The sequence below is a fragment of the Camelus ferus genome, chromosome 14 (assembly GCF_009834535.1).
Source record: "Camelus ferus isolate YT-003-E chromosome 14, BCGSAC_Cfer_1.0, whole genome shotgun sequence".
NCBI lineage: Eukaryota > Metazoa > Chordata > Mammalia > Artiodactyla > Camelidae > Camelus > Camelus ferus.
The window spans coordinates 5212358-5236761 of NC_045709.1; the positions used below are offsets into that span (position 1 = coordinate 5212358).

General features: G+C 41.6%; 1 protein-coding gene across 7 annotated transcripts in view; it reads right to left on the reverse strand.

Annotated features, from left to right (window-relative positions):
• ENOX1 (ecto-NOX disulfide-thiol exchanger 1) overlaps positions 1 to 24404 on the reverse strand; it is a 512511-nt gene that overhangs the window by 181805 nt on the left and 306302 nt on the right. For all 7 annotated transcript variants that reach the window (XM_032496083.1, XM_032496086.1, XM_032496080.1 and 4 more), the window contains 2 exons: positions 15522 to 15665; positions 14545 to 14682 (listed from right to left, as the gene is read on the reverse strand). In XM_032496083.1, the coding sequence (XP_032351974.1) occupies positions 14545 to 14682; positions 15522 to 15665 (282 nt within the window). The remainder of the gene's footprint in view (positions 1 to 14544; positions 14683 to 15521; positions 15666 to 24404) is intronic.

The following is a 24404-nucleotide window of genomic DNA, read 5'->3' on the forward strand; positions in this document are numbered from 1 at the left end:
TCGGGAACACCAAGAGCTGTGAGAAGGGAGGTGGGCGGGAAAACGGACACGTCTGCTTTCCTTCTACGCCTGTTCTTTTTACAAAGTTCCTACTTTTCTTTAAGGAACTCTCATTAATCAGACATAACCATGATGAAAAGCAATTGTAGATGAAAAGAAGCAAGGCCACCTATTTAGGATTTTAGATGGTCTGTACCCAATTACCTCTTCTTGGGAGGAAAAACTGAGATACGGGGGGCCCTACCGACACCCTTCCCAGGGCTGCCTGACCTGAGACCCTCTGATTTCCAGCACTGACACAGTTCTTCACATCTTCACGTTTGCCCTCAGCTACTGGTTACTCAGCAAAAGCTACAGCTACGCCAAAGGGCTCGAAACGGGCGGGAACACATCCCTCCCTCTCTTGCAGGTTGCTTCTTGGAAGCCTAGACAGAGTCACGTTCCTGACGGCCATTCTCCTGCATCACTTCCACGGCTGTGTGGGCGATTAACTCTGCAGGGGCTCCGTGGGTCCATTAAAGAACAAATGCACAAACAAACAAAAAACCCACCATTGGCGCCAGAGAGATTACCTTAATTAGAGAGACACTCTTCCTGTGGTTCTTGTTAGAAGTTACCATCTCGCTTTATTTCCTCCAGACATTACCTGGGTGCTAGTCGCTGGAGCACTGTGCGTCGCCAGGGCTTATCGTTCTGGATCATTAGGGTTTTCCTACATCTAGAATTTCAGAGCTTTAAGGGAACCTGGACACCCTCTTTTGACAGGTGGGCATAGCAAGGCCCTCGGAATCTGGGCACCTGGCCCCTGGTGCCTGAGCCGCCATGTGACAGAGTAAAGGAGGCCTCACACCAAGCCTGTGGGGTCTTTGGCATTCTGTTCCCCCAGTAGGATACTGACTCACTTTTCTGGCACCTTCGTGCCCCTTCCTGTCTCCTCAGGTCAGTCCAGGCCAGCTGCATGCCGGGCATCTCCCCTGCCTCCTGCAGAGCCTCAAGCTTGCCCCTCTCCCATCCACGTCCCAGCAAGAACAACACAGAAATCCAGACGAGAATGACATCATCATCTTCCTCTATTATTTCCCTAAATTGCTTTTTTCCTATCCATGACTGGGCAGTTGTTTTCTCACAGCTGGGGAGGAACAAATTCAGAAAGATGTTCCTCAAATACATGGTTTCCAAGAGAGAGGCCACACTAAGTTCTGAAAATATAAAATGAGCATTTTTGAGTGAAATGAAAATGTCTCCGGTGAGAACCTGGTCAGCAGTGATTCACTCTTGCGCGGGGCTCCCCTGTGGAGACTTCAGTTGCTTCGCATTAGGGTGGCGAGGCCTCTTTTTCCTGCTGAGATGGAATAAATGGCTAGGAAGCATTAAGTGATGGAGGTCGCAAGAGTTCCAGCCAGTGAAGTTGAGGAACATTTCTTTAAGGATGCCCTCATGGCCGTAAAGACTTAGTGAACTTGAAGACGACAGTATTTCGCCTTCCTCTTAAGGATGAAGCATCTCTTTGCCCACAGGCATAAACTTTCAGAAGCAAAGCTTCAAGGTCAAAGCTGTGCCTTCTGTGATAGCAAGTAAGTGTCCCTGATGAGAAGGAAAATAGTTTATGATAGTTCAAGGATATGTGTCTTGATGCCCAAGACATTTTTTTCTGGGATAAAACCTGATTAAATGAGATGATACACAGTGCTCGCAGCATACGATAATCAATATGTTGTTTTGGATCTGCACCTGTAGCCCCCCCTTTTTAGGCTTTACAGCTCAGCTACCTTTACACACACAAAAATCAGCTGTAAAATTACGTTTTACATAAGGTCACAGAAATGTAGCATCAAACAAGCTTCCCCACCCATCCCCAGGCCAAATGGGGTCTTTTTTGGTTTACCCAACAGCCCAGGCCCTGACGTCCTTCAAAGAGTTGTATTCTCAAGTTTTCAGCTGTAGTTTGCAGGGCCTCATGTCTCAGCACGTCTGAAACAGGCCCTGGAGTCTACAGTCCAGGGCATGTTGACGCAAGTGACTTGTGGAAATTACCTTGAGTAATCCTGTCCCAGTGCTCTGGGTGTACGTGGGAGCTTCCACATGGCTTGTAGAAGGGAACGGTCACTGCTCCCAGGACAGGAGGAAAGTCAGAGCAAGGGAATCACTGTTCGCAGGGGCCAAGTCTTTTTTCATTCCCTTGAAATAGTCATCCAAGACCACTCCCCCAACGCCCTTCCCTCCTCCTCGCTAAACTGCCCCCCAAAGAGGGACAGGAAGCTAGCATTTTGGATCCCTACAATATATTCCATACTCCACATTACCGATTCTGGAAACTGCAACAATCCTCTGATGTTGATATTGTTATGTCCCCTTTACAGACAGAAACACTCAGAGAAGTTAAACACAGAGGAGGGAAAGAGCCTGGATTCAAACCCAGGACCTCAGGCTCTAAAGCCACCGTCTGCCTCTTACAGAGAGGGTTCATCAATTTCTAAAGAGGAGGATTTTTCTTCCGCAAATGGCACAGAAAGGGCCTCCCTTTACTGCTGTTATCAGCTAGACCCCCTTTCTCCTTCCCACCTTCCGACCCTTCCAACCTCCTGCTTGTCCTCATCAGCTTCTTCCATCCAGCGACCCCTCCCCCTCCACTTTCTCCCTGATGCTGGTCCTCCCTTTTTTCACGGCTCTACCTCCATCCAGTCTTGTAGGATCATGTGGTCTGAATTCATAATGACTCTCCTTTAAATGCTCACATCTTCTTTGTGCCCCCGGCCTTTCATTGCAGCCACCTGCTGAAACCCAACCTGGATACAGCCCACCCACTGAGAAAATGCAACACGGCTGTGGGAAAATACATCAGGCTCGCGATGAGTGATCATCAACCTTACCAAACTTCCACAGTCAGCTTCTTCTCACTCCCCCAGTGACTGCCTGCAAGGGCTCTCCCTTCTCAAACTTTCCACTCCTCATCAGCCTACTTAACCTTACCAGATGACCTTGCCTCCTACTCTTCTGAGAAAATAGAATCCGTCAGCCAAGAGTGCTCTCCATCTCTATTACCAAATCGACAGGCCCACCTGCTCTGGATTCCCTGCTTCTTGAAGAGTGAATACTTAAGTTGACCCATGTCCATCCCATCTGTGTCAATCACTAGAAAACTCAAAATTTCTTTTTTTCCTTTGGGAGAGCTTTATTTTCTCCCAATATTTATGATCATTTTTGGTTACTGACATTAACCAGAAGCCATGATCACCATGGTCTTATTCATAGTGTCAACTTCATATTACTGTTATTCCTGGTTAAAGTTCAGTACAGATTTTAGATCACTGGACCCCAAGTCTTAAACCTGTAACATTGAATCTCCAGATTTCCAGCACAATAAAAATGCTATGCCTAAAAATTAAACAATTGAAATCTTTTACATTTCAATATAATACCAAAAAATCTCTACAACTAGTCACTCTTTCCCGACCCCCAAGATATATTTCCACCAAAGGTATTTCTTTTTAAAAGTAAAAGAATAAAGATAGTACTGGCCTGAGGCAAAAAGGTAGGGGGTTTTGCTTTAATCATTTCCCCCCAATTCCTGAAAGAATGGAGAGTTCAGCATCCAGCCCTGGATTTCAGTTCCAGCACTGCCTCCTTCCACCTGGGTAACCTTAGGTAAGTGAATGAACATCACTCAAGCTCGGGTCCCTTAGCTATGAAACTGGGTTAATAATATTTAGCTAGCAGAGGATTAAATGAAGCAAGGTATTTAGAGCATTTGGTATGTATTAGGTGCTCAATAACTGGTGGGCTTGTTACTATTCTTTTCAGCGTTCCTAGCAAAGTCATTCATATCATAGCCTCAGATTTATACTGATTATGTCTCTAGGGAACACACACACACACACACACACACACACACACACACACACACACACACACACTTTAAAAAAAAAAAGCTTTGAAAACTTCTGCTTCCAGCCATAAGGAAGCAACAGACATAAAACCTAACCTTCTGCCTCAAGCAACTAAAAAGGTGAGACATGATATATAGAATGACAATTTCCAGGCACCGGACAATGGGAAATACAGGACGGTGATTACTGAGAGAAAGGACGAAGATGAAGTGAAACCTGCAAGCGTCCCAGCCAGCTGTCTAGAAAGTTTCCAGGATTTACTCGGGGAAGAGAAACCCAAACAGAGCCTGAGGGGTACCTGAGTTCAGTGTCTGAGGAGGCCAAGGCAGCTGGAAATTACAGGGCAGAGCACTGGAGAGGAAGGAGCTAATCAGAGAGAGAGTTCCAGAGATCTTCAGACGATTCCCCTCAAGACTTTGGCTGGGTATTGATCAGGCGTGTGAGGGAAGTGCCAAGGCTGAGGCAGCAACTGTGGGAAAGGAGCAGGTGGAACCACTTCTGACATTCACAAAGCTCTGGGAGCAGATCAACTTCCAACAGCCAGGGATGGGGAGCCCTGCAATATACTGAGGTAGAGTTCCAAGTAGTGTCTTGCCACAGAAGTAGGATAAAATTATCTCCAGTCTAAAGGCTGCTCTGGACCCAGTTTCCCAAGCTTAAAAGCAAGGCTTGAACAACTAGGAATAGACTTACCATATGACCCAGTAATCCCGCTCCTGGGCATATATTCAGAAGGAACCCTACTTCAGGATGACACCTGCACCCCAATGTTCACAGCAGCACTATTTACAATAGCCAAGACATGGAAACAGCCTAAATGTCCATCAACAGATGACTGGATAAAGAAGATGTGGTATATTTATACAATGGAATAGTACTTAGCCATAAAAACTGACAACATAATGCCATTTGCAGCAACATGGATGCTCCTGGAGAATGTCATTCTAAGTGAAGTAAGCCAGAAGGAGAAAGAAAAATACCATATGAAATCGCTCATATGTGGAATCTAAAAACAAACAAACAAACAAAGCATAAATACAAAACAGAAATAGACTCACAGACATAAAATATAAACTTGTGGTTGCCAAGGGGGCAGGGGGTGGGAAGAGATAGACTGAGATTTCAAAATTGTAGAATAAATAAACAAGATTATACTGTATAGCACAGGGAAATACATACAAGATCTTATGGTAGCTCACAGAGAAAAAAATGTGACAATGAATATATACATGTTCATGTATAACTGAAAAATTGTGCTCTACACTGGAATTTGACACAACATTGTAAAATGATTATAAATCAATAAAAAAATGTTAAAAAAAAAGCAAGCCTTGAATGAATTAAACTATTTTTAAGGAACTTAACTGCATCTGAGAACAAGTTTCAAAAATATTTAAAGGAATACAAAAAAAAAATCTGGCACTTACAATGTAAAACTCACAATGACAAAAAATTATGAGGCGTGCAAAGGAACAGAAAAATATGACCCAACACAAAGACAAAAATCAATCAATAGAAAGACACTTAGAAACATTACAGATAACAGAATTAGTTCAGTACACTAAAACAGCTGTTATAAATATACTCCATATGTACAAGAAGGTAAATGAAAGCATAAGCATGATAAGGAGAGATAAGGAAGATAGATTTTTTTAAAAAAGAAGAAAAGAGGAGGTAATCTGGAAAGATAATGCTCAATTATGAGAAAAGTAAATCACAGACGTCAAAAAAGGAGACCGATGGTTGCGGCTACCTTCCATATCTAACCATGATTAAAGACATAACAGCTAGACTTCAGAACAGTCCAGGGACCGGGTATGAAAATGACTTTTCCAAAATTAATACACTTTATAAAATTATTTATATAAGCAAATCAAGTCATACATTCATTCTCTAACTATATAGTTATTGAGCACCCAGATCTGTTTGATGATAGAGGAAACACAAAGATGAATTAGACATGGCTCCTGCCTGTGTAAGTGTACAGTCCAGCACAGTCTATTAGATACATGATAGCCTAATGATACAAAGCTATAATGTGATATAGCCACAACTCAAAGACACAGAATGTAACACAGAAAATGACAAGGCTGCAAAAGAAAAGGAAATAAAAGGAAACAAGATGGAGAAGTCACTATGCAATTATTCCAGATTTACAAATAAAAGGCTTTGACATTAATTCAAAGCAGAAATCCAATGTACAGTGATGTGCATGTGTGCTCGCAGGATATGAACATGCAAATCGATTTCCATATAGGAATTTAACAGTTTGGATTTTCTTTCTGGTCCCAGCTGTCTCAGAATGTCTACTATGGAGGCAGGATACAATTTTCCATTATGAAATGCAAATATTTCCCTTCTGTTCATGTTGCAGTCAAAGACATTAAAGCTTTTCTATTTCAGGGAAAGAAAAGGAAAACAAGAAAATTAGGAAATGTGTGTATTTGTGTTGTATATGCATACATACATGTTACATATTTCTATGCAATATATGTAAACTTCATATATCTATTCACATGTAAATGTACACACAATTATCTGAAAATATTTTCTCCAGTTTTAGACTAGAGAGAGTGGGTAAGTAAGTGATCTGCATAGTTTAAAAGCTGAATAGTACGTATACCGAAGCATGACAGATCAAATCAAGACTAAGGTAACCAAGAGATGGAAACCAGCTTAAAATTAAAACAAAAAAATTGTTGTGACATACACAGGAACGCAAAAACTACACATTGATAATTCAAAAGAAGTCCATCTACAAAGAAGTTAATTTACAAAGCAAGTCATATTTATGTGCTTCATTTCATGGAAGAGAAAAATGACTATATTTCAAATAACTTTGTTATGTAAGCATTTAAAAAGGACTTCCACTTTATAACATCTCTAGCCACCAAGAATATAGGCTGTTGTCACTTGTGGAGAGTTACTGGAGGACAAGCCTTGATTTGTTTGAAGTGACATCAATTACCCAACACATTACACAGTACCAGCAGAAGCAAAGATTTTTTGGAAACAGTTTTCTACCAGTTCCCTTCCCTCTAGAAATACTGCAGACACACATCATACACAAAGCACTGGAGTGAATGTTCCAGGAGGGCACGTGTGTTCTCAGCACCTGTGGCAGCGCCTGACATGGTAGGTGCTGAGTGTTCGAGCCCCGTACGGGTACATCTAGGCTGTCTACCTCATCACTCTCTTCTGGGACTTCCAAGAGCATTCCTGATGCCTCTCGCCACTCTTCAATCCAATCCCTAGAAAACTACTTGGGTGATTTTTTTTTTTCTCTTTTAAATATGAGTCAGAGGTTGCTTCCCTGCTTAAAATCCTTCAGTGGCTTGCACTTCAAATACAATCTGCACTCCTGGTCTTGGCAGGCAGGGTCTGGCCCCAGCCGACCTCTCAACACATGTTAAGGACCAACCTGCCAACCCACCCATGCCAGGCACTGCCTCTCGCCCCCACACACACCTCCCTTTCATCTCCTTGAAAGAGCCAAGGTCTTATTACCTCAGACCTTTCCTGCTCTTAGAATTTTCTCATCTTCTCTAACTTCCCCTTTTCTTCCTGTTCCTCCCACCTTCTTCCTCCCTACTTTATCCTGGGGTGTCTTAGCCCTAAGAGGACCTTTTCAGAGGAACCTTTTATGAATGCGCTCCAATACCTCCAAGCTAAGTTAGGCTCCCGTTCCTCTTCTGTAACGCCCCACGGTTGTAATCATATAATCACTTGCACAGCTACTTAGATAACATCTCCTTTTTAGAAATATGTACGCGCTACAGGAGCCTCACCTGTCTGTCGTGTGAATGGCTGCTTCTCCCGTGACTTGGAAAATACGCTGTGCATTACGAGCCTTCAGTAATACTGCGGTGAATGAATGAATGAATACACCAATGCACTGCCCTACTGTCCTGGGGAATAAAGGGGCAAGTAACCATGGAAAGTGCAACAGCACTGTCAAGAAGACGTGAAATCAGGTACATAAATTGTGAAACGTAAGTCGAGGGCCTGTTTGCTTTCTGGCACTTGATAATGAGAAATCTTTCAACAAGGTGAAAAATGAAAACAAAACAGGACCGAGCAGCATCTTTTAGAGAGTCCAGCTACTGAGCAGCAGATGATCCGTGTCCCCTTAATCATGCCTGTGACAGACAGTGTCACCATTAATATCTGAAGGGACTGGAGAAAGGAATTTTACTGGTTCAGGTATAATTTTCATCTTCAAAACAAGTATGCGGGATGGCTTATCATCAGACAGCCCATCTGGGTGTCTCTGAGAGCTGATGAGACGGTTTCAGGCCCAGATTCCTTCATCAGATGTTCTCAGTCTCTGACTACTTCTCCCATTTCAAACCTTGGAGCCCAGCAATGGACAGAAATCTGGTGGGTCACTGAGAAAAGACACAGATGAAGGAGGTATTTGGAGATGCAAACAGAGGTCGGGCTGCCACCTGGGTGAGCAGCTGAGGGCCTATTTCTAATTTCAGAGCCAAAGCGTGACTGGGGGAGAGAGGAGTCAATGGGCCATCCGCGTGCTGCGATCGCCCAAACTAACCTCCGTACCCGCTTCTTTCAGGAGCTCTAGATCCTTACGTGTGACTGATCACCACGTGTTTCCTTCAACTGGTTCTTCAAACTCCACACATCCAAAAGGAATCTCGCCATCCTTCCTCACCCTCTTTCTCTTCCAACCTTCCCCAGCTCAGTAAGTGGCCCCTCCAACGACACAATTTCCAAAGCTAGAAACTCAGGAGTCATTGCTGAGTCTTCACACTCCTTACTTTCCATGTGGACTCAATCACTGTTTCCTGTTTTGTTTTTTGGTTTTTTTTTTCTAGAATTAAATGTCTTGGGGGTCTCTTTAGTCTATCTCCACCGCCATGATTATTACTGCCATTATTGTCATTATTATTTCCTCTCCGGGTGACTGCTACCGCCTCCCATCCCCTCTCTGTGCCGCCAACCTTTCCCCATTCCCATCAGGGCTCTGCAGGACCCACAAAAGTGCTCTGTAAAACTACTGCTCTCGTCATCCAACTCCCCTGCTCAACGCTCTCCAGCGACACCGGATAGCACCCTTTATCTGTTAGGAGCAGAACCACTTATCATGTTGATTTGTATTTGCTTATTTACTCTTCTCTATTTCTCCCACTAGGCTCTAAAATCGAAGAGTGAGGTCTCTGTCTTGTATTCCCAGGATTCAGCACCATGTCCGGCTCAATAAATCCCAGTGAAAAGAGTGATGCTTCAGGAGATGCAGGGATTTAACAAATGCCTCTCCAAATCTGGGCATATTAAAGAGGAGAAAGGTGTTCCTGGGAGGATTAAACAACCCAACAAGGAAAGGAGAGAAAAAGTCTTCTGAGGGAGCAGAGCGGAATTAAGATGAGTGGGAGCATTGGAGAATGGCAGAGAGGAAGGAAGAGATCAGAGAGGGGACTTAGCCTCCCTGCGAGTTGTAGAGCTAAGCTCTTCTCAGACTGGCAGGGGACAGAGGCTCCAACAGCAAACCCAGGGCTTCAGAGAAACAGCAAGGTATGAACCGAGGAACAACTCAGATGCTTGGGAGATGAAGATATCTTTCCCTGGCTCCAGGTTAAGCTGGGATAAGGCACGTGGCACTACCTCACAGACAGTGCTTCCTTAGCTAACAGGGAGGTAGCGATGCCTTTTTGGAACATGCATTTGAAACACAACAAATGGCACGCTAAGAAACTCAGGGTAGAAGATACACGTCAACTTAAAGCCAGTAACAGCTAAGGAGAGACTGCTGACATTAGGGAAGAAAGTTTTACAAAGTTTAGAGAAAAGCAAGGTATAATCTCATGGCCAGAGAATATCCAGGAAATATTACCAGTCCCGGGCAAGCAACTTGAAACCTGGGGACTCAGCTGCTGCTGGCCAACCCTTCCAGTTGATGACTATAGCTTTGGAGAAGAAGCCAGGGTATATAGGAAGGGAGCAGCTGGTCACACAGATGGTGTCAAAGCTCAGGACTGGATATTCTTGGTTTGGGCTAATGACACCAGAGGTGGGGGGCTCCCGGAAAGTGACAGCATGTATTGTAGGAAACCGGGAAGAAGGCTTCAGGCAACAGTAGACCACAGGAGAATTATTTGCAAACTTGAGATTAAGGAGTGACGCTGTTCAGTGAAAACACAAACAAACAAACAAAAATTATAAACTAGATAATAGGGAGGGTGCTATATATGACAAAGAAAGATGGATGATCGTGGAGAGGGATCTCCACAGTTGATGGGAAAAAAATCTGGCTTAGGTGGCTATATTCTAGTGTCTCATGAGATGCCAATATGTATTTTTTTAAAGACTAAATTATGTTTAGGGAATCCTATGTATTAGACATCATTCCTTTAAACTGTTCCTTGCACATTAGCAGAGTAAAGGCTCTGAGGAAACCTACTCAAAGAAAGCAACCTACTTGTGCTAAAGTAGGAATTTGCCATGGTTATTAGGGTACATAAATACTTATGTGACATCCACCCTACCTAACAACTGTGAGACACTGATGTTTCAACAGGCCAGTTTAGAGAACTTGGATCTATTTCAATGCAAAAAAAAAAGTATTAATAGTAAGAACAAATCAATAACAGCAGAAAAAAAAAAAAGAAAAAAAATCCACAGAACTGGAAGTATGAGGAATAAAATAAACATACAATACCAGAAGGAAGTAAATATTATATTCTAGATAAACCAGACTTTGTGTACGGGACTTAAGGCTAGAGTACAGCAGGAGAATAGTGTATTTTGAGTGAAAAGAAACAAATTTAATGCAATGATCTCAAGTAGCACTTCATAGGAAGCACGGCAAATGGGGATGTATCAAAGTGGGAACAGGATTGTTGTGGGGAACACGTGGGTGATGATAAAAGGAGAGGAAAATGAAAGAGTTGTGATTGTGGGAGCTCAGAACAGCATGACATGGCAGCAATGAATACATCTGATTTCCTGAGAAATCCTTTTGATAAAATCAGAGGGTATGAAAAATGTGTGCCTTGCTTTGCTGATAATTTTCATCTCCCAATAAACAGAGGAAAAGGTAGTAGAGAACAGGATTTAGTGTCAATTTAATTTTAACAAATATGGGAAGAGTAGTTGGTCATTTAGAAATACCAGAAACTTTGGGAGAAGGCCAAGTGCTCGTAAAAATCCAGACTCTCCATAATCCTGTCAGAGACGTTTTAGAGGAGATTTCTTGGAACGAAGGCTACACTAAATTATCTTTAAGTCCCTTCTGAGACTTTAAAGGCTGCCTCAAACATGTTATAGTCACACCGAAGAATTCCAGGGGCTGTTGGCAAGGAAACTGAGTGAGAAGCAACATTCTGTGGCGCTATGAATACGGTGTAAAGAAAAAAATAGCACCACACACATGGCACAGTACATTACACTGAGATATCAGGTACAGTAAGAAGATGCACATACAAATATACTATAGAGCTGTAAGAATTGAAACAATATGGTGCAGGAATAAAAAGAGATTAGCAGTGCAGAATAGATACTTCTGAAATAGACTGAAATATACATAGAATTGAATTTCTGATAAAAGACGGAAGTAAATCCACAACAGCATGGATAATTAGGAAAATGTATCAACTGTAGAGAGGGGGGGAACCTTTCTTTATTTAGAGATGAAATACAGAACTCACAAAGGAAATGTTAAACAGGTTTTTTTTTTTAAAGGAACAACATTAAAAAGGCAAAACAAACAAACAAACAAACAAACAAACAAAAAACCCAGACTGGATAAATGTTTTTAGAAAACATGAACTCCAAAATTAGAATGCTTAAAAGTAATGACCAAATATAAGCCAATAAAAAAATCACAGAGAACCCCATCTGATACATCAATATAGTATGAAAGTAGTCTATTTACAGAAGAGGAAATGTAAATAGAAAATAATGGAGGAAAAACGACATAATTTAAAAGAGTAGTTATAAAAGAATTTAAGGTAAAATAATAGGATGCCATCTTTGCATATCAAGTTAGTAAATATTAAATACATATGTGTATCTGGGGAATTAATTGCCCAGCATTTAACGAGAAACTTCAAAATGTTCATTTGCTTTGACCTACTAATTCTACATGTAGGAGTCTATCCAAGGGAAATAATTCTAATTGCTTGAAAGCCTTTTGGATATTTCAGTATTTACTGAAAAAAAATCAAAAGGAACAAAGAAAGGAATAAGCTAATATTTAATGAATGCTTGCTATGTGTAGGTTCTATGCAGTTTTATATATAAGTTACCAGATTACCATCTCACAACAGTCCCAGGAAATAGATACACAATCACCATTTCACAGAAAAGGTAAATGTTTTTACACACTTGAAGTGATTAACCACTCCAAAGAAACTTGGCTGGTAACAGTGAAAAAACAAAGACAGCTTAAATGGAAATACTGGAAAACCAGGGAAGATTTATTGAATGGACTGTTCAAAAAATGTTCGTATAAAACTCTAAAATGGAAAAATAGTTTAGGATAAGGGGTCAATAAAAATGAATAGAATATATTATATTTAATAGGATTAAAATATTTGCATGGAACAAAGATTGGAAGAAAATAAAGAAACACTAACCAAATAAGAGAGCACTTGACCCTGAGAGAGTGTCAAGGAAGGGAGTCGGCTGGCAGCCCTGAGAACAAAGCTGAGTGTAGTTCAATCGGCGGACAAGGTAGGGGATGATGAAGGACTCTCAGGAAGACCCCAAAAGGCTCAGACACAGTTTAAGCAGTTTGGCTAATCCAAGAGACAGAGAATGTAATTCAGGGCAGATACGGTAAATCTTCTATAACGAGTAGGGCTATAATTCTTTTCATGGTAAGTTGCTGGGAAAATCATAAATTGGTCATGGTTAAAATGTCAGAAGACTCAAAATCATAAGAAAAAATAATGAATTATTGAGGTGGTAGCTTACTCTGAAAGCCACGTAACATTTTCTGAGAGAAACGGGAGGTGGAGACAAGGGTGAAGGAATTTCTGCTGTATGAATATTTCAATTAGGCAGCTGAGAAAATTTGGGTAGAAACATATATATCTTTACTCTCAAGTTATTAGAATGGAGTATCTGTCAAGATTAGCTTTAGGGAAGAGGGGTCTGGATAAACACATGTTCAAACCATAGAAAACGTCATTTATGTCTGTACACACACATCCCACAGCTGATTCTTCTTCAACTGTATGAATTTTATAACATTTTGGAGAATTTCATAAATGTCCTAAAGAAAATGTTTTGTAACTCAATATTTGACTGTCCTTTTTCTGTCTCCCGATTTCCCCTGTCTCCTGTCCTCTCTTCTCATGTTGTTTGCTATATTAAAAAAGAAATTGCATGTATACATATACACATGTGTGTACATGTACGTTTGTATATATGCGCACACACGCACACACACTATATATAATTTACGACAGCTTGTTTAGAGTTTTATATGTATGGCCCCTACTGACAAAAACAAAAACAAAAAACAACAAAAAAATCCCAAATGTTTGGTCAACTCAGCTCAAAGTACACAGGTCTGTGGGTGTGAAACTTAGTAACTCTCCAAAGACAATTGGTTTCTACTTAGTGCGTACTGTCTACACTCATCTAACTCGATGGGCAAAAGCGAATTGTTCTTTTGGCATATAACAACGACTGCAGTATAATGACTGTCACTTCTCCGTGGCAGATTCTGGGAGGGCAGGGATCATGCCTGTTTTGTTTACTGCTGGAGCCCCTGCACCAGGACAGTGTCTCAACAAACACGAGTTGAATGAGTGAATGCAGTGAATACTGAAATCCCATGTGTCTTTCCAGGCAGCTCAAGTCCTGCCTCCCTGATAACATTTTCCCTCAGAGCCCCAGTCATTGATCCTTCTGAAAATTACTACATTACTAGTCTGAACCACTACTTAGCACCTGATTCTACACAGTATTTGTACTGCTGTCTTTTTGTTGCTGTTTGTCAATTTAAGGACGCCTGAATACATATATATTTATATTTCCCAAAGCACCTGTTACACAGCACGTGAAAAATCTGCACAAACGTGTGTTAAATTAAATGATGAACTCTTCCCAGTGACTTTCTGCTTTGTGACATTTCCAAACATTTTCTCTGTTGAATTCATTAGTGTATCACGATTCCTAAGTGTGATGGAAAGAAAACGGAATGCAGTGCCAGCTGAGTTGGGTTTCTAAGTTCTGCCACTTCAGTGCTGGAAAAGTCACCTAAAAGTTGGGTCCTCTCTTTCCCTATTTTTAAAATGGGAACATGAACAAGAGCTACAGCCACCATAAAGTCCCTGCCCGTCTCAAAGAGAAGACTGTGCAAGCGAACGGCACAGCCTAAGCGAAAGAGTTCTGCAAGCTGGAAAGCAAGTATTAGCTCTTCTATTTACCATTTAAAATATGAAACTGACGTTCCAATGCCGCAGCTAGGAGATTCTGCCTGCGGCTTTTTCTGAGAACAGCTATTGGGCAGAAGAGCGAGGTGATGAGAAAAAAAAAATCTCAATTCAAGCACAGCCTGCCAAACACGCCCCGGTCATCACTCCCGGACAGGGCTCAACACTTGCGTGTGGGGAGATTACAAGGCTGCCGTCATCCACACCCCCTTGGCGCGGCTTTCAGGCATCTTCCAGCTCAGGAGAAGGCTTACCCGATACAAGCTGCTGTCCAGGCAACCCCACGGGAACCATGCCCAAGTTATTCATGGCGGTGGCCCAGGCGCTGGGATCTGTCACCGACATGTTGAGCTGGGTCGTGTCTATTGCCAGACTCCCCAAACCATCGGCTGCTGCAGGGGGGAAAACAAACTCGGACTTAGAATCCACAGGCGAGGGTGTCAATTTGAAATGAAATCGCGTTTCGAGAGATGGGAGGCTTCATTTCAGCACATCTCCAAAGCACAAAAAAAATATAGCATCGTAATCTACAGCGATGCTTTCTCTAGATGTAAACATAAAAAGTTTTCAAATATATTCTGAGAGGAAACTTAATGACGTGCGGTTTATATTATACACAGCATGCCGTTAAGGAAGTGACCTTGGGGAAAAAAAAAAAACCTGAAGTATAGTTTCCTCCACCCAGTGAAACATTAGTTAAGTAACAAAGTTGAGAGGCAAAGCCAGAGTACTTGCTGGGTAAAACAAGTCAACTGGCTTACTAAACTAAGAATAAATAAATTCATGTTTCCGAGAGTAATTCTGAGGCAGGCACACCCTCTAATCACTTAATAAAATCTCTAAAATCAGTTGTCAAGCAGTCAAACTGGTCCTGACTGAATTTATGAAGTGTTAACATTTTAACATGCCCCTTCCTTTACAAACTGTTTACATCCTTACATTAAGGAAATGCAGGTGTCTGCCTAAAGTGACTCCCAGAATATTTCTTGTAAGCACAAACTTTCATCAAAACAAAATAAACAAATAAAGCATACTGAAAACAAATAGCACAGAGCTGAAAAACAGTCAGCAAAATACTGACTTAATGCTCTTTGATGTTCACTAGTTCCACAGTCTGAATTCTTGTAGGAGCCCAGGCTGCTGGATGAATGCATATTCTCGTGGCTGGGGAGGCTTTCCACTAAGACACAAAATGCCTTTTTTGTGTTTGGTGCTGGCCGCCGATATTTACCTGCAGCCATCATCTGAGGAAGCTGCTGGGGACACAGGGTGATGCTTTCAACGCCACCTGCATCTACTACTGAATTACGAGCATCTTGAGGGGCGGGAGCACTTTGATGGCTGAGAGCAGGGTCCCCACGGAGATCATCGGAGTCTGCAAGAGGGGAAGAGGAGTGTGGTGAGAAAGGGGAATAGTTAACTGAGGGAGCCTTTGTGGGGGGCAGGGGAACTGTTGTCCAAACAAAACAAACAAACAAACAACAGGCAACAAAAAACAAAGAACAACTTTGAGTCACAGGCACAGAAGGAAAGCTGCTTCCACCCCGTGTGTCCGAGGCTGCCTCCTGGCTCAGCTGCAGAGCTGGGAGACACGTGGGTCAGCTGTCAACCACTGAGAGCAGGGCTGGCTGAATAAACAGTCTGTCGGTCAGCGGAGCGGCCAGTGCCTTGCCTCCTGCTGAAGAGACTCCACCAAAGGGGCTTATCAGACCCTGCACAGCCTCTTCCACACAATTCACATCAATGGAGAGGGCAGACTCAGGGCTAAACATGATTTTTTTTACAGGTAAAAAATTAATTGATGCTGTTATTTTCAAAGACAGTCGTCTGTGAAATGTATTTGGAGAGGAGAAAATAGTAGGGAAGAGGAAGGAAAAAAGCAAGAAGCTATTCGCTGTGAGGCTGCTAGGGGAGGGTACCCAGGCTACAAGCGTCAGGAAAGGCGAAAGGAAAGAGTGGGTGCTGCCTCTTAAAGAAGATGTAGAGTTGGGGGGGAGGTGCAGCAGAAGAAAAAGCATTTGTTGTTTTAGTTCCTTGGCAAGATAAATTGAACTGGCCACAATCTGTTTGGTCTAAATTTTCCGCAGAATTGCACAGCTTATGTGTAAGTGCATTTTTATAAGGCTTTTCAAAGCACTTTTCTAACAAAAACACATAACAGTAAGACATCACTGAAAGTTGCAAAGGGCTCCTGTCTATTGCACTGTTTATAAAATACCACGCGTCCTCTCCATCCCTAAAAGTGCAAAGACATAGCGTTCACACACACACACATTTTAAATGCACCTTTATCAATTCAAGACTGGAAGAGAAAACATGCCATTCGGGACGGGTGAGCTAAGAAGCCTGAATTTTGAGTAGATTGCTAAAACAATTGAATTTACATATTCATTTTTATTTAGGTACAAATTTAGACATTTTTCTAAACTGTGTTTCTGTTCATGGGTATTTCAGAATCAGTGTTCTGGTCTGGTTGTCACTGTATTTAGTGTAAAGTTTGATAGAGTGCTCTTTCATTTCTTTGATTCTTAAGTGCAAGAATCAATGACCCCTTTGAACACTGTGCTCTCAAAAAAAATCCTTGCTGCCAGGTGAATATAAGTTTAATTCCAATGAAGCTCCAGTTTGAGTATCTCAAGGACAGGTGGGCACTGAGCGCACTGTGTCTATGGTCTCCACAAATCCCTAGCCCTCAGCCAGAGGGGCCTGTAAAATAGTAGTTTCCAGTGGCCTGTCAGGAAGATGAAACACCTCCATATGCAGTAGTGAATAATCCTAACTTTGGGAGCCAACTGTGCTCAGGACAAATGTTTGATACCTTGCAGTTAAACTCTGCTACCCAAAAGAATTCAGAACTTGTTTATCTGTTATACGCATCCATTATTTTAGGCAATGGATGCCACCAGATAGAGAGATTCTCACCATGTAAGATAAACTCAATAACATCAATGCATAGCTAACCAAAATGCCTGCCCTTTGGCTATCCACACGCCAGCAACACTTCCAGGATGAAGCCTCAGAGCAGTTTCCTCTCTCCACCTCCCACCATTTCAGAACACCAAAGCGGAGTCAGGCTAGAATGTGTTCATTCTTGTGCTCAAATGGCCCAGCAGCAGAGGCGTTTCAGATCTTTGCAAGGTCACGATTTGTCTTACTTATCTTCCCAGTGAAGTTTAGTTGGCTGGCTTTTTTTTTTTTTTTTTTTTTTTGTAGCTCAAGTTTTTCCCGCAATGGGCATTAATCACCACTTTTTTCCTGTCCAGTGAGTCTGCAGTTCTGGAACACGGTATCAGAGAACATCCCTTTACTTTGTAGGCTTTATGCCTTGGGCCTGACCGGCCATGTTTCACTTTGCCTTTCTGGCCAGCGTTTTAGGGGTGGTGTTCGATCTCCTCGGCTTTATAACTGTCTGTTCCGAGGTTTTACGTTAGTGATTATGGTCTTACAGAGGCACATCAAGTGTCCTGGAGGCCCACAGCCTCTACCCTACTTTTCATCCCCATCTTAACAAAGTTCTACTGTTTCGTTAAAAAAAAAAAAAGTATTGCTTCCGTGGCAAGCTGTGGTTTGTAAACCTGAATTCATCCCCTAATGAGACTCTGTGACATTCAACATATTACATCTCTTCAATCTCCCAACCCATTGGTTTGAATGACACACAACTTCACGTGGCCGCCATTTACCTAGAAAGGTGACTCAAAAGGAAGTTCTGCCACATCTTCAGCATTTCTGATGGTCTCATGGCTGCCTTGCAAGTCTTCAAAAATTTTAAACTGATGTGATCACTTGGCTTGGGAGAAAGGTGGTATTTTAAATGAATTACTACCCAGTAGTTTATGAATAGTTGCAAGAGGGATTTTTTATACTCCACTAATATCTAATTGTTCCTATTGAGTACCTGCCTCTTTAAATGATTCAAGGCCATACTTTATCATTCAAATCAATTTCTCTGCCTTAGTTTTCTTATTTCTAAACTATAGAAAAGATTAATGGTCATAATGATGTTTATTTACACACAGAGATGTGGGGAGCTAAAAATTATAGCTAATAAAGCACTTGGAATATAGTAGGTGCTAATTATTATTATTTTATTTGGAAGAGTAGTGTTTCCATTAAGGTACCCTGGGATCTTTGTGTTCTGCTGGCTAATTATGTAATTAATTTTAAAACAGTGAGTAACACTTGATATTTCTAAAAGTAAGCGTTGCCCTAGTTTTCTGTGTCACACCTAAATTGTACCAGAATATTTCATTTTCCACCATTCCTTTATAAAATAATATAATATAATTTAAAAGATGTATACATTTTTGTCTCTAGGTTTGTTTTTTTTTCTTTCTGCCTATGCAACTACAAAGGCTGTCAAGAGATTCATGACCGATGGTGAAATTGGCAGTTTCTATTTACAGTTTTTAGTGAGGAAAGATCGTCCGGAAACAATCAGGTGTATAAAATGCCATGGATAACAGTACAGGTTTATCTAGGTTCAACAGAAATCTAAGCTGTTCTTTGTTAAGGTACATTCAAGTACAAAACCTCATGCTCAATTTCATAGCTCTTCAACAAGACATATTTATGCTCAAGACTTCCCTGGGCTGTGTCAATGGGGCAAACAGTTTTTGAAACTCACCAAGCCTAAGAAAATACTATTTGGCCCTAAAAAAAATGACACAGGCTTCTCCTGCTCCTAATAACACAACCCTTTCTACCTGTCCAACTTTTTACAGGTCCCAAGGACACACATACACACGCTGTAATAAAATCCATCTGTAATTGTCCACAAAACCCAGATTCCTATTAAAAGAGGGTAGAGATAAGTTAAGAATTGAATTTTTTTTCCTTTTTTTTTTAATTTAAAGGAATGATTTTGTTTGAGTTAAGTCCTTAGGTTCATACCTAATTCAATAGAAAATACAGTGAGAAAATCAGATTTATTAATGTCTTGTTGAGAGTTGATTCCAAAGAAAACTTACTTCATAGGAAACATTCATTAACATTATCATAGTTTATAGTAAAAAGAAAAATGGATTCCCATCTAAAGTTCTACTTTCTTCTTCCATGATTAAGAAAATATCTCACTTTGATCTTCGTGTAATGAGTAGGATACTCTCCTGAGGTTATGGAAATATCCATAGTTTAAAATGATACAGAATATTGCTAAATAGATGTTACTTATGTTTTAATTCCATGATTTTTAAGCAACCATCTATGAATAAGGGAGGCATCTCTGGGCTTCCTACAATGGTACAATGGTAAACTAAGTAATTCAGACTAATTCTCCCACTGAGAAACAACCAGAAGAATCTAATGTATTTCAACAGTTTTATAACATTCTCACTCACTATTATCTGTTCAAACACAACAGGATCGCAAAGACATGCTTTAATTACTGTAGAGGGTTGCTAAACAGGCTTCTAAGGAGAATGGGTCTTCTTATGTACTAGGTCTTCTCTTTGATCTAGGAGCTGGATGGAATCTGCAAGTTTTGAGACAGAGTGGAATTGCTCTGCAAAAGGTGATAAAAGAAGCCATTAAGGCTAAGTACCTTCAGGAGAAAGAAAGAAGGGATCTTTGGTGGCCACTCATGGGAAGAGGGGACTTCAGAGAAGAGAAATGACTAACGCAGACTTTCGGGTGGTTCACTGGAAAATATATAATGTAAATCTTCCTTCTGCCCCCTCTACAGAAATGTCAGCCAAATCCACATTGCTTCTTAATTCTTAAATAGGAGTAATTTTTGGATGGTGGGTGCCCTTTAGAGGACAGAGCGTGAAGAGGACAAGAAGGAGGCAGTTGATAACAGAGATTATCTGAGGTGCTACATTACAAGGAATGATGAAGTTTTCAGGTCTGTTAAATATTCAAGATGTAGGTTATCAATGATCAATGCCTCCTAATTAGTGAGAAATAAAAGGATTAAGGTTTTGAAGAAGAGATTTAGCTCAGATGAGAGTGTGTGAGGAATTAGATTTTGTGCGGGAATTTCCGATGAGAGAATTGTAAAGAAGGAATATTATGTCAAATACAGCTAGAAAGAGCCTTCTCAGTAATGGAGAGAGAAGTCTTCACTTGGAAACGATATGGGCAGAGGCTGGAACTGGGCCAAGATCAATTCAGGGAAGGCTGAACCCTGTAGTAATTCTATCAAAGCCATGAAATCAAAAGACCTTCTTTAATATGTGACCTATTACTCATGGATTTATAAAACCACCGAACTCTTTTCAAAAGGTCACGGGGTGACATACGTCACAGCACAGTGCACCTGAGGAGATGTGCCATTCTTGTTCCAGGCAGTTTTGTCCATTAAGGCAAGAGGACCGAGGAGATATGTACCCCCTCCTCTGTGTTCCCACTGTACTCTGACCTTTCTCTGTGCCGGTACTGTAACTTCATACTCTAATTAGTTGTTTATGTCTATGCCCCTAGTAAACAAAAAGCTTAGAATGATCATGGAAACTAGTTGCTTTTGCAAACCCTGCAGCTAACAGACACAGTATCCGGAATGTGGCAGATGCTCAATGTATATATAAAATTATAATATGTTTATAAACCTATGAAATACATTTAAATCATTATATAGAAATTACACAGACAAAATTATATAAATACATCTTTTTTCAAATGAATTCAGGCATAGAAGGAAGGAAACAAAGTTAAAAAGGACAATAATAAAAAGAGAGAAAGAAAGTAATAAAGGAACAAAGGGACAAAATTCAGTTCTAGGGTCCAATCTCAAAGGTTGGAGGTTTGAAAACTAAAGGACACAAAAGGAGACTAGAACACGATGAATTGAAAGTATCAAAGAAAGACGATTTTAAGAAGTGTTAGATCTTTCCAGAGAAGCTTTTGGTGCCCTCAGCAAGTCATTCTCCAAGATCCAAGATCCCACACCTCGCTGGTAAGACACGGAGGGTCGTGAGCAGGTTACAGTGATGTTCTCCTGTTGTGAGACTTCTCGCAGCTGCTCTTTGGGAGGCGAGATCTATAAATAACGCCATTTCCAGATCCATTAAGCAGTACATTAGTGTAGCAAAGGCATGTATGTATGGCGCTGAAGAAGCGAAATCAGTGGAAGAAAGGAAAAGTTTCAATTTGCCGTGCACTGTGCAGGATAAAAAGCAGCTCTGGCCATTTCTCAAACACAAAATGCCATTAAGGGTCTGTGATTACATCCTCCATTTTTCTACTTTGTCTAGTAGCCAGTTTTAAACTACAAATCATCGTCCTTCCATCTGAGGGAGGAAATGGTTACTGAATGGATGATAAACTTTTACCCATGACATGTCTGTCTTCGAATAACTCAATGTTGAGAGACAGAGAGAGAGAATGAATAAATATGAGAGAGAACCAGAAGGTCTCCCTCTGAAACGCAATTAAACAAAATAACCAGATTTGCCAGAGACAACTCAACCACCATGAGCACGACAGTAAAGAAAGCCAACTGTCTTTTGACACAAAGAAAAATACTATTTGGCATTACACACATACGTGTAGAGAAATGACAATGGTAAAATTACTTTGTTTTCAGGAAATCTTGGCTTTAAAAAATTACGCTTTACATTTCGAAGTTAAACAAAATAATAAAAGAGAACGTTTGAGACCAAAGGAATAAAGTCCCTCTCTTTCCACTAAAAACCTAAAAGAAAATGGGACTGGTCGCTACCATGTAATATGTGATTCCAAAGTCCTTGTAGAGACAAGTTTTAAAAAACAGGACCTTCTTAGAATATTTCAGATTTTCTGAGAAGGGCAATATTAAACTTGAAGGCTGTTTATCAAACATGTAATGGGTCAACTACTTCCTCTCATTAATGGATCTCTGTCAGTCAGGACAAACACATGCAAGTTCACAGCATGTTAAGGTTCGAACCCGAGAGTTCCTCAATCCTAGCTTCTCCTGGATACACAAGCCCCCAGAATGCTTCCGCCAGGCCTCAACGGTTCACAAGTTCTCCCTTCAGTGGAGCCCTTACCTGGAAAACCGGATATCTGAGCTCAGTCCTTCGATCATTACTTCTACAGTGATGTGTAGCCTTGGGGAAGGGACACTTCTGGTCCCTGGATAGGGGCACTGACGTGTAACTGACAAATAAGTAAGTTAGAGACAAGTTCATAAAGTAAATAAGGACACATCAGAGAGCTCTTACTTCCCCTCAGTTTTTTGTTTTTGTTTTTTTTCCTGTTCGCTCTGTCTGTCCTCTTCACTTCCCATCCAGAAAGTTCTACGGAACAGACAAGGGAAACCAAAGGCTGGAACTACATAAATGCTTCACTTGGATCGGCAGCATCCTGGGCTGCCAATAAGGAGAGACAGGGAGACCAGAGGAGGAGTCCCCTGGAGAAGAGCAGACTTCAGGTGGCTTTCTGGCTTCAAAGACACAGCCACCAAAAGTGCTAAGAACGCTACGAACTGTGGACGCTGTCACACATCAAAGAACGCTTTGTCGTGTCTGCGTAGTGCAGGTGGTCCCTGCGGCCACACTCGTACAAGGAAAGTGATTTCTGCGAACGTTATGGTCTCATGTAAAGGGATGCAGACTATCTCTAACTCTGTAATTTGGGCTGTTTTGTACTCAGTTTTTTCATTACATACTCATTTTACACCTTGACCTGACGACCATGGAAAACATATTAAGCTACAAAGTGGAACACTTTAATTGTGGTGGGTGAGTAACTGATTCCTAAGTGGCTGCCAGCGCTAGTAAATGAGTTATGTATTTTCCAAAAAGCCCTGATTAGAGCCCTTGAATCAATGGAAATCTACCTGCAATAAAACCCAGATCAGACCGTGACCGGCCCCAGCCAGTTGCTCATCCTGTTTAACATTTCCCCTCGGAGGGCCACCAGGAACATGTGAGTTACTCTTTAAACTAATGTGCTCTTAATGATGCCACGGCCACACGGTGAATAAAGCATTGGCCCCGCAGCAGCAATCGCCCTGGGACTGGCAGATGGAGCGGGACACCTGCCCTCTGGTGTGTTACTAGGGGCCCGGGACCTTGTTCTCTCTTCTCCAGATGAGCAGCCACAGCTCTTGCCGAGGCTCTGTAACCAGTGGGCAGGAGAGTGGGGGCCTGAGGTTCCCTGGGATGGTCCTTTTTCACTCTTCTGGGAATTACAGGTGGTGACACGGGGTTGGGCTAGTTAGGGGAGGGCCACTGGGGCATGAGTGCCCAGTCCAAACACATGTGCGGCAAGATAGCCAAGTGGAGAGTCCTGGGCGGGCAGGGAGCATCCTGAGGAAATGGGTCAGACCTTTGTTGCTACTGGCTGTGTTCAGCAAGATTCAAAAAGAGGGGGAGGAAAAATGCTGATGGGAAGGTTCCAGCAACCAAAACAAGGTTAATGGTCAGCGTAAAACATTGCTGCTATACCCATAACATCTTCCCTTCCCTCCCCATCCCTCCTCCCTCCTCCTATCTGTTACAGATTTCCATGCAAAAGTGTGTATGTGCTGCCCTCCACCCCACCTTCTCCCCTGAACACTCATCCTCCTTGTCAGGTCAGTAGGAGACGCTATTTGCCTCTTAAGCACGTCACACAGAAATCCCTCCTTCTGTACAAGGGGATGGCATTTGGAGGACTAAGCTTCTCAAATGGAATATCTTTCTCTACTCCTATCTTCCAGCTTAAGACCTCATCCAGCCCAGGGAAAGTAGCTTATTTTTCTAACTGCGGCTATGTCACTAACTAGACGCTAAAGGCGCCGAGGTCTACAATAACGTTGGAGAGCCGAAAATGTTCTGTGCCAACTTGCAATGAAATGTGCATGATCAAAGGCAAAAAGTTACTTCATGAAATACCTATGCGTTTCGTATTAGGACAACTTCTTTAATTCGCAAATTTAATATCTATACAGATATCATTATAGTTAAAAATCATTTGTGAGTGGGGCTCTTCTCACGCTGCAAGAAATCCCTGAGCCTGCATGGTTATGGGGAAATCAGAGCAGGTTTTAAATGAAAGGAGTAACTTGGAGGCAAATAGTTTCAAAAGCAGAAGTATAAAACCCCTGTTCAAATGTCCTATAGACAGACTTCTATTGAACGTCAGATGTGAGTGCATTTCGTCCTTTTGATGAGATGTGGTGGAGTGAGGCTTCCAGAAGGAAGTTGCT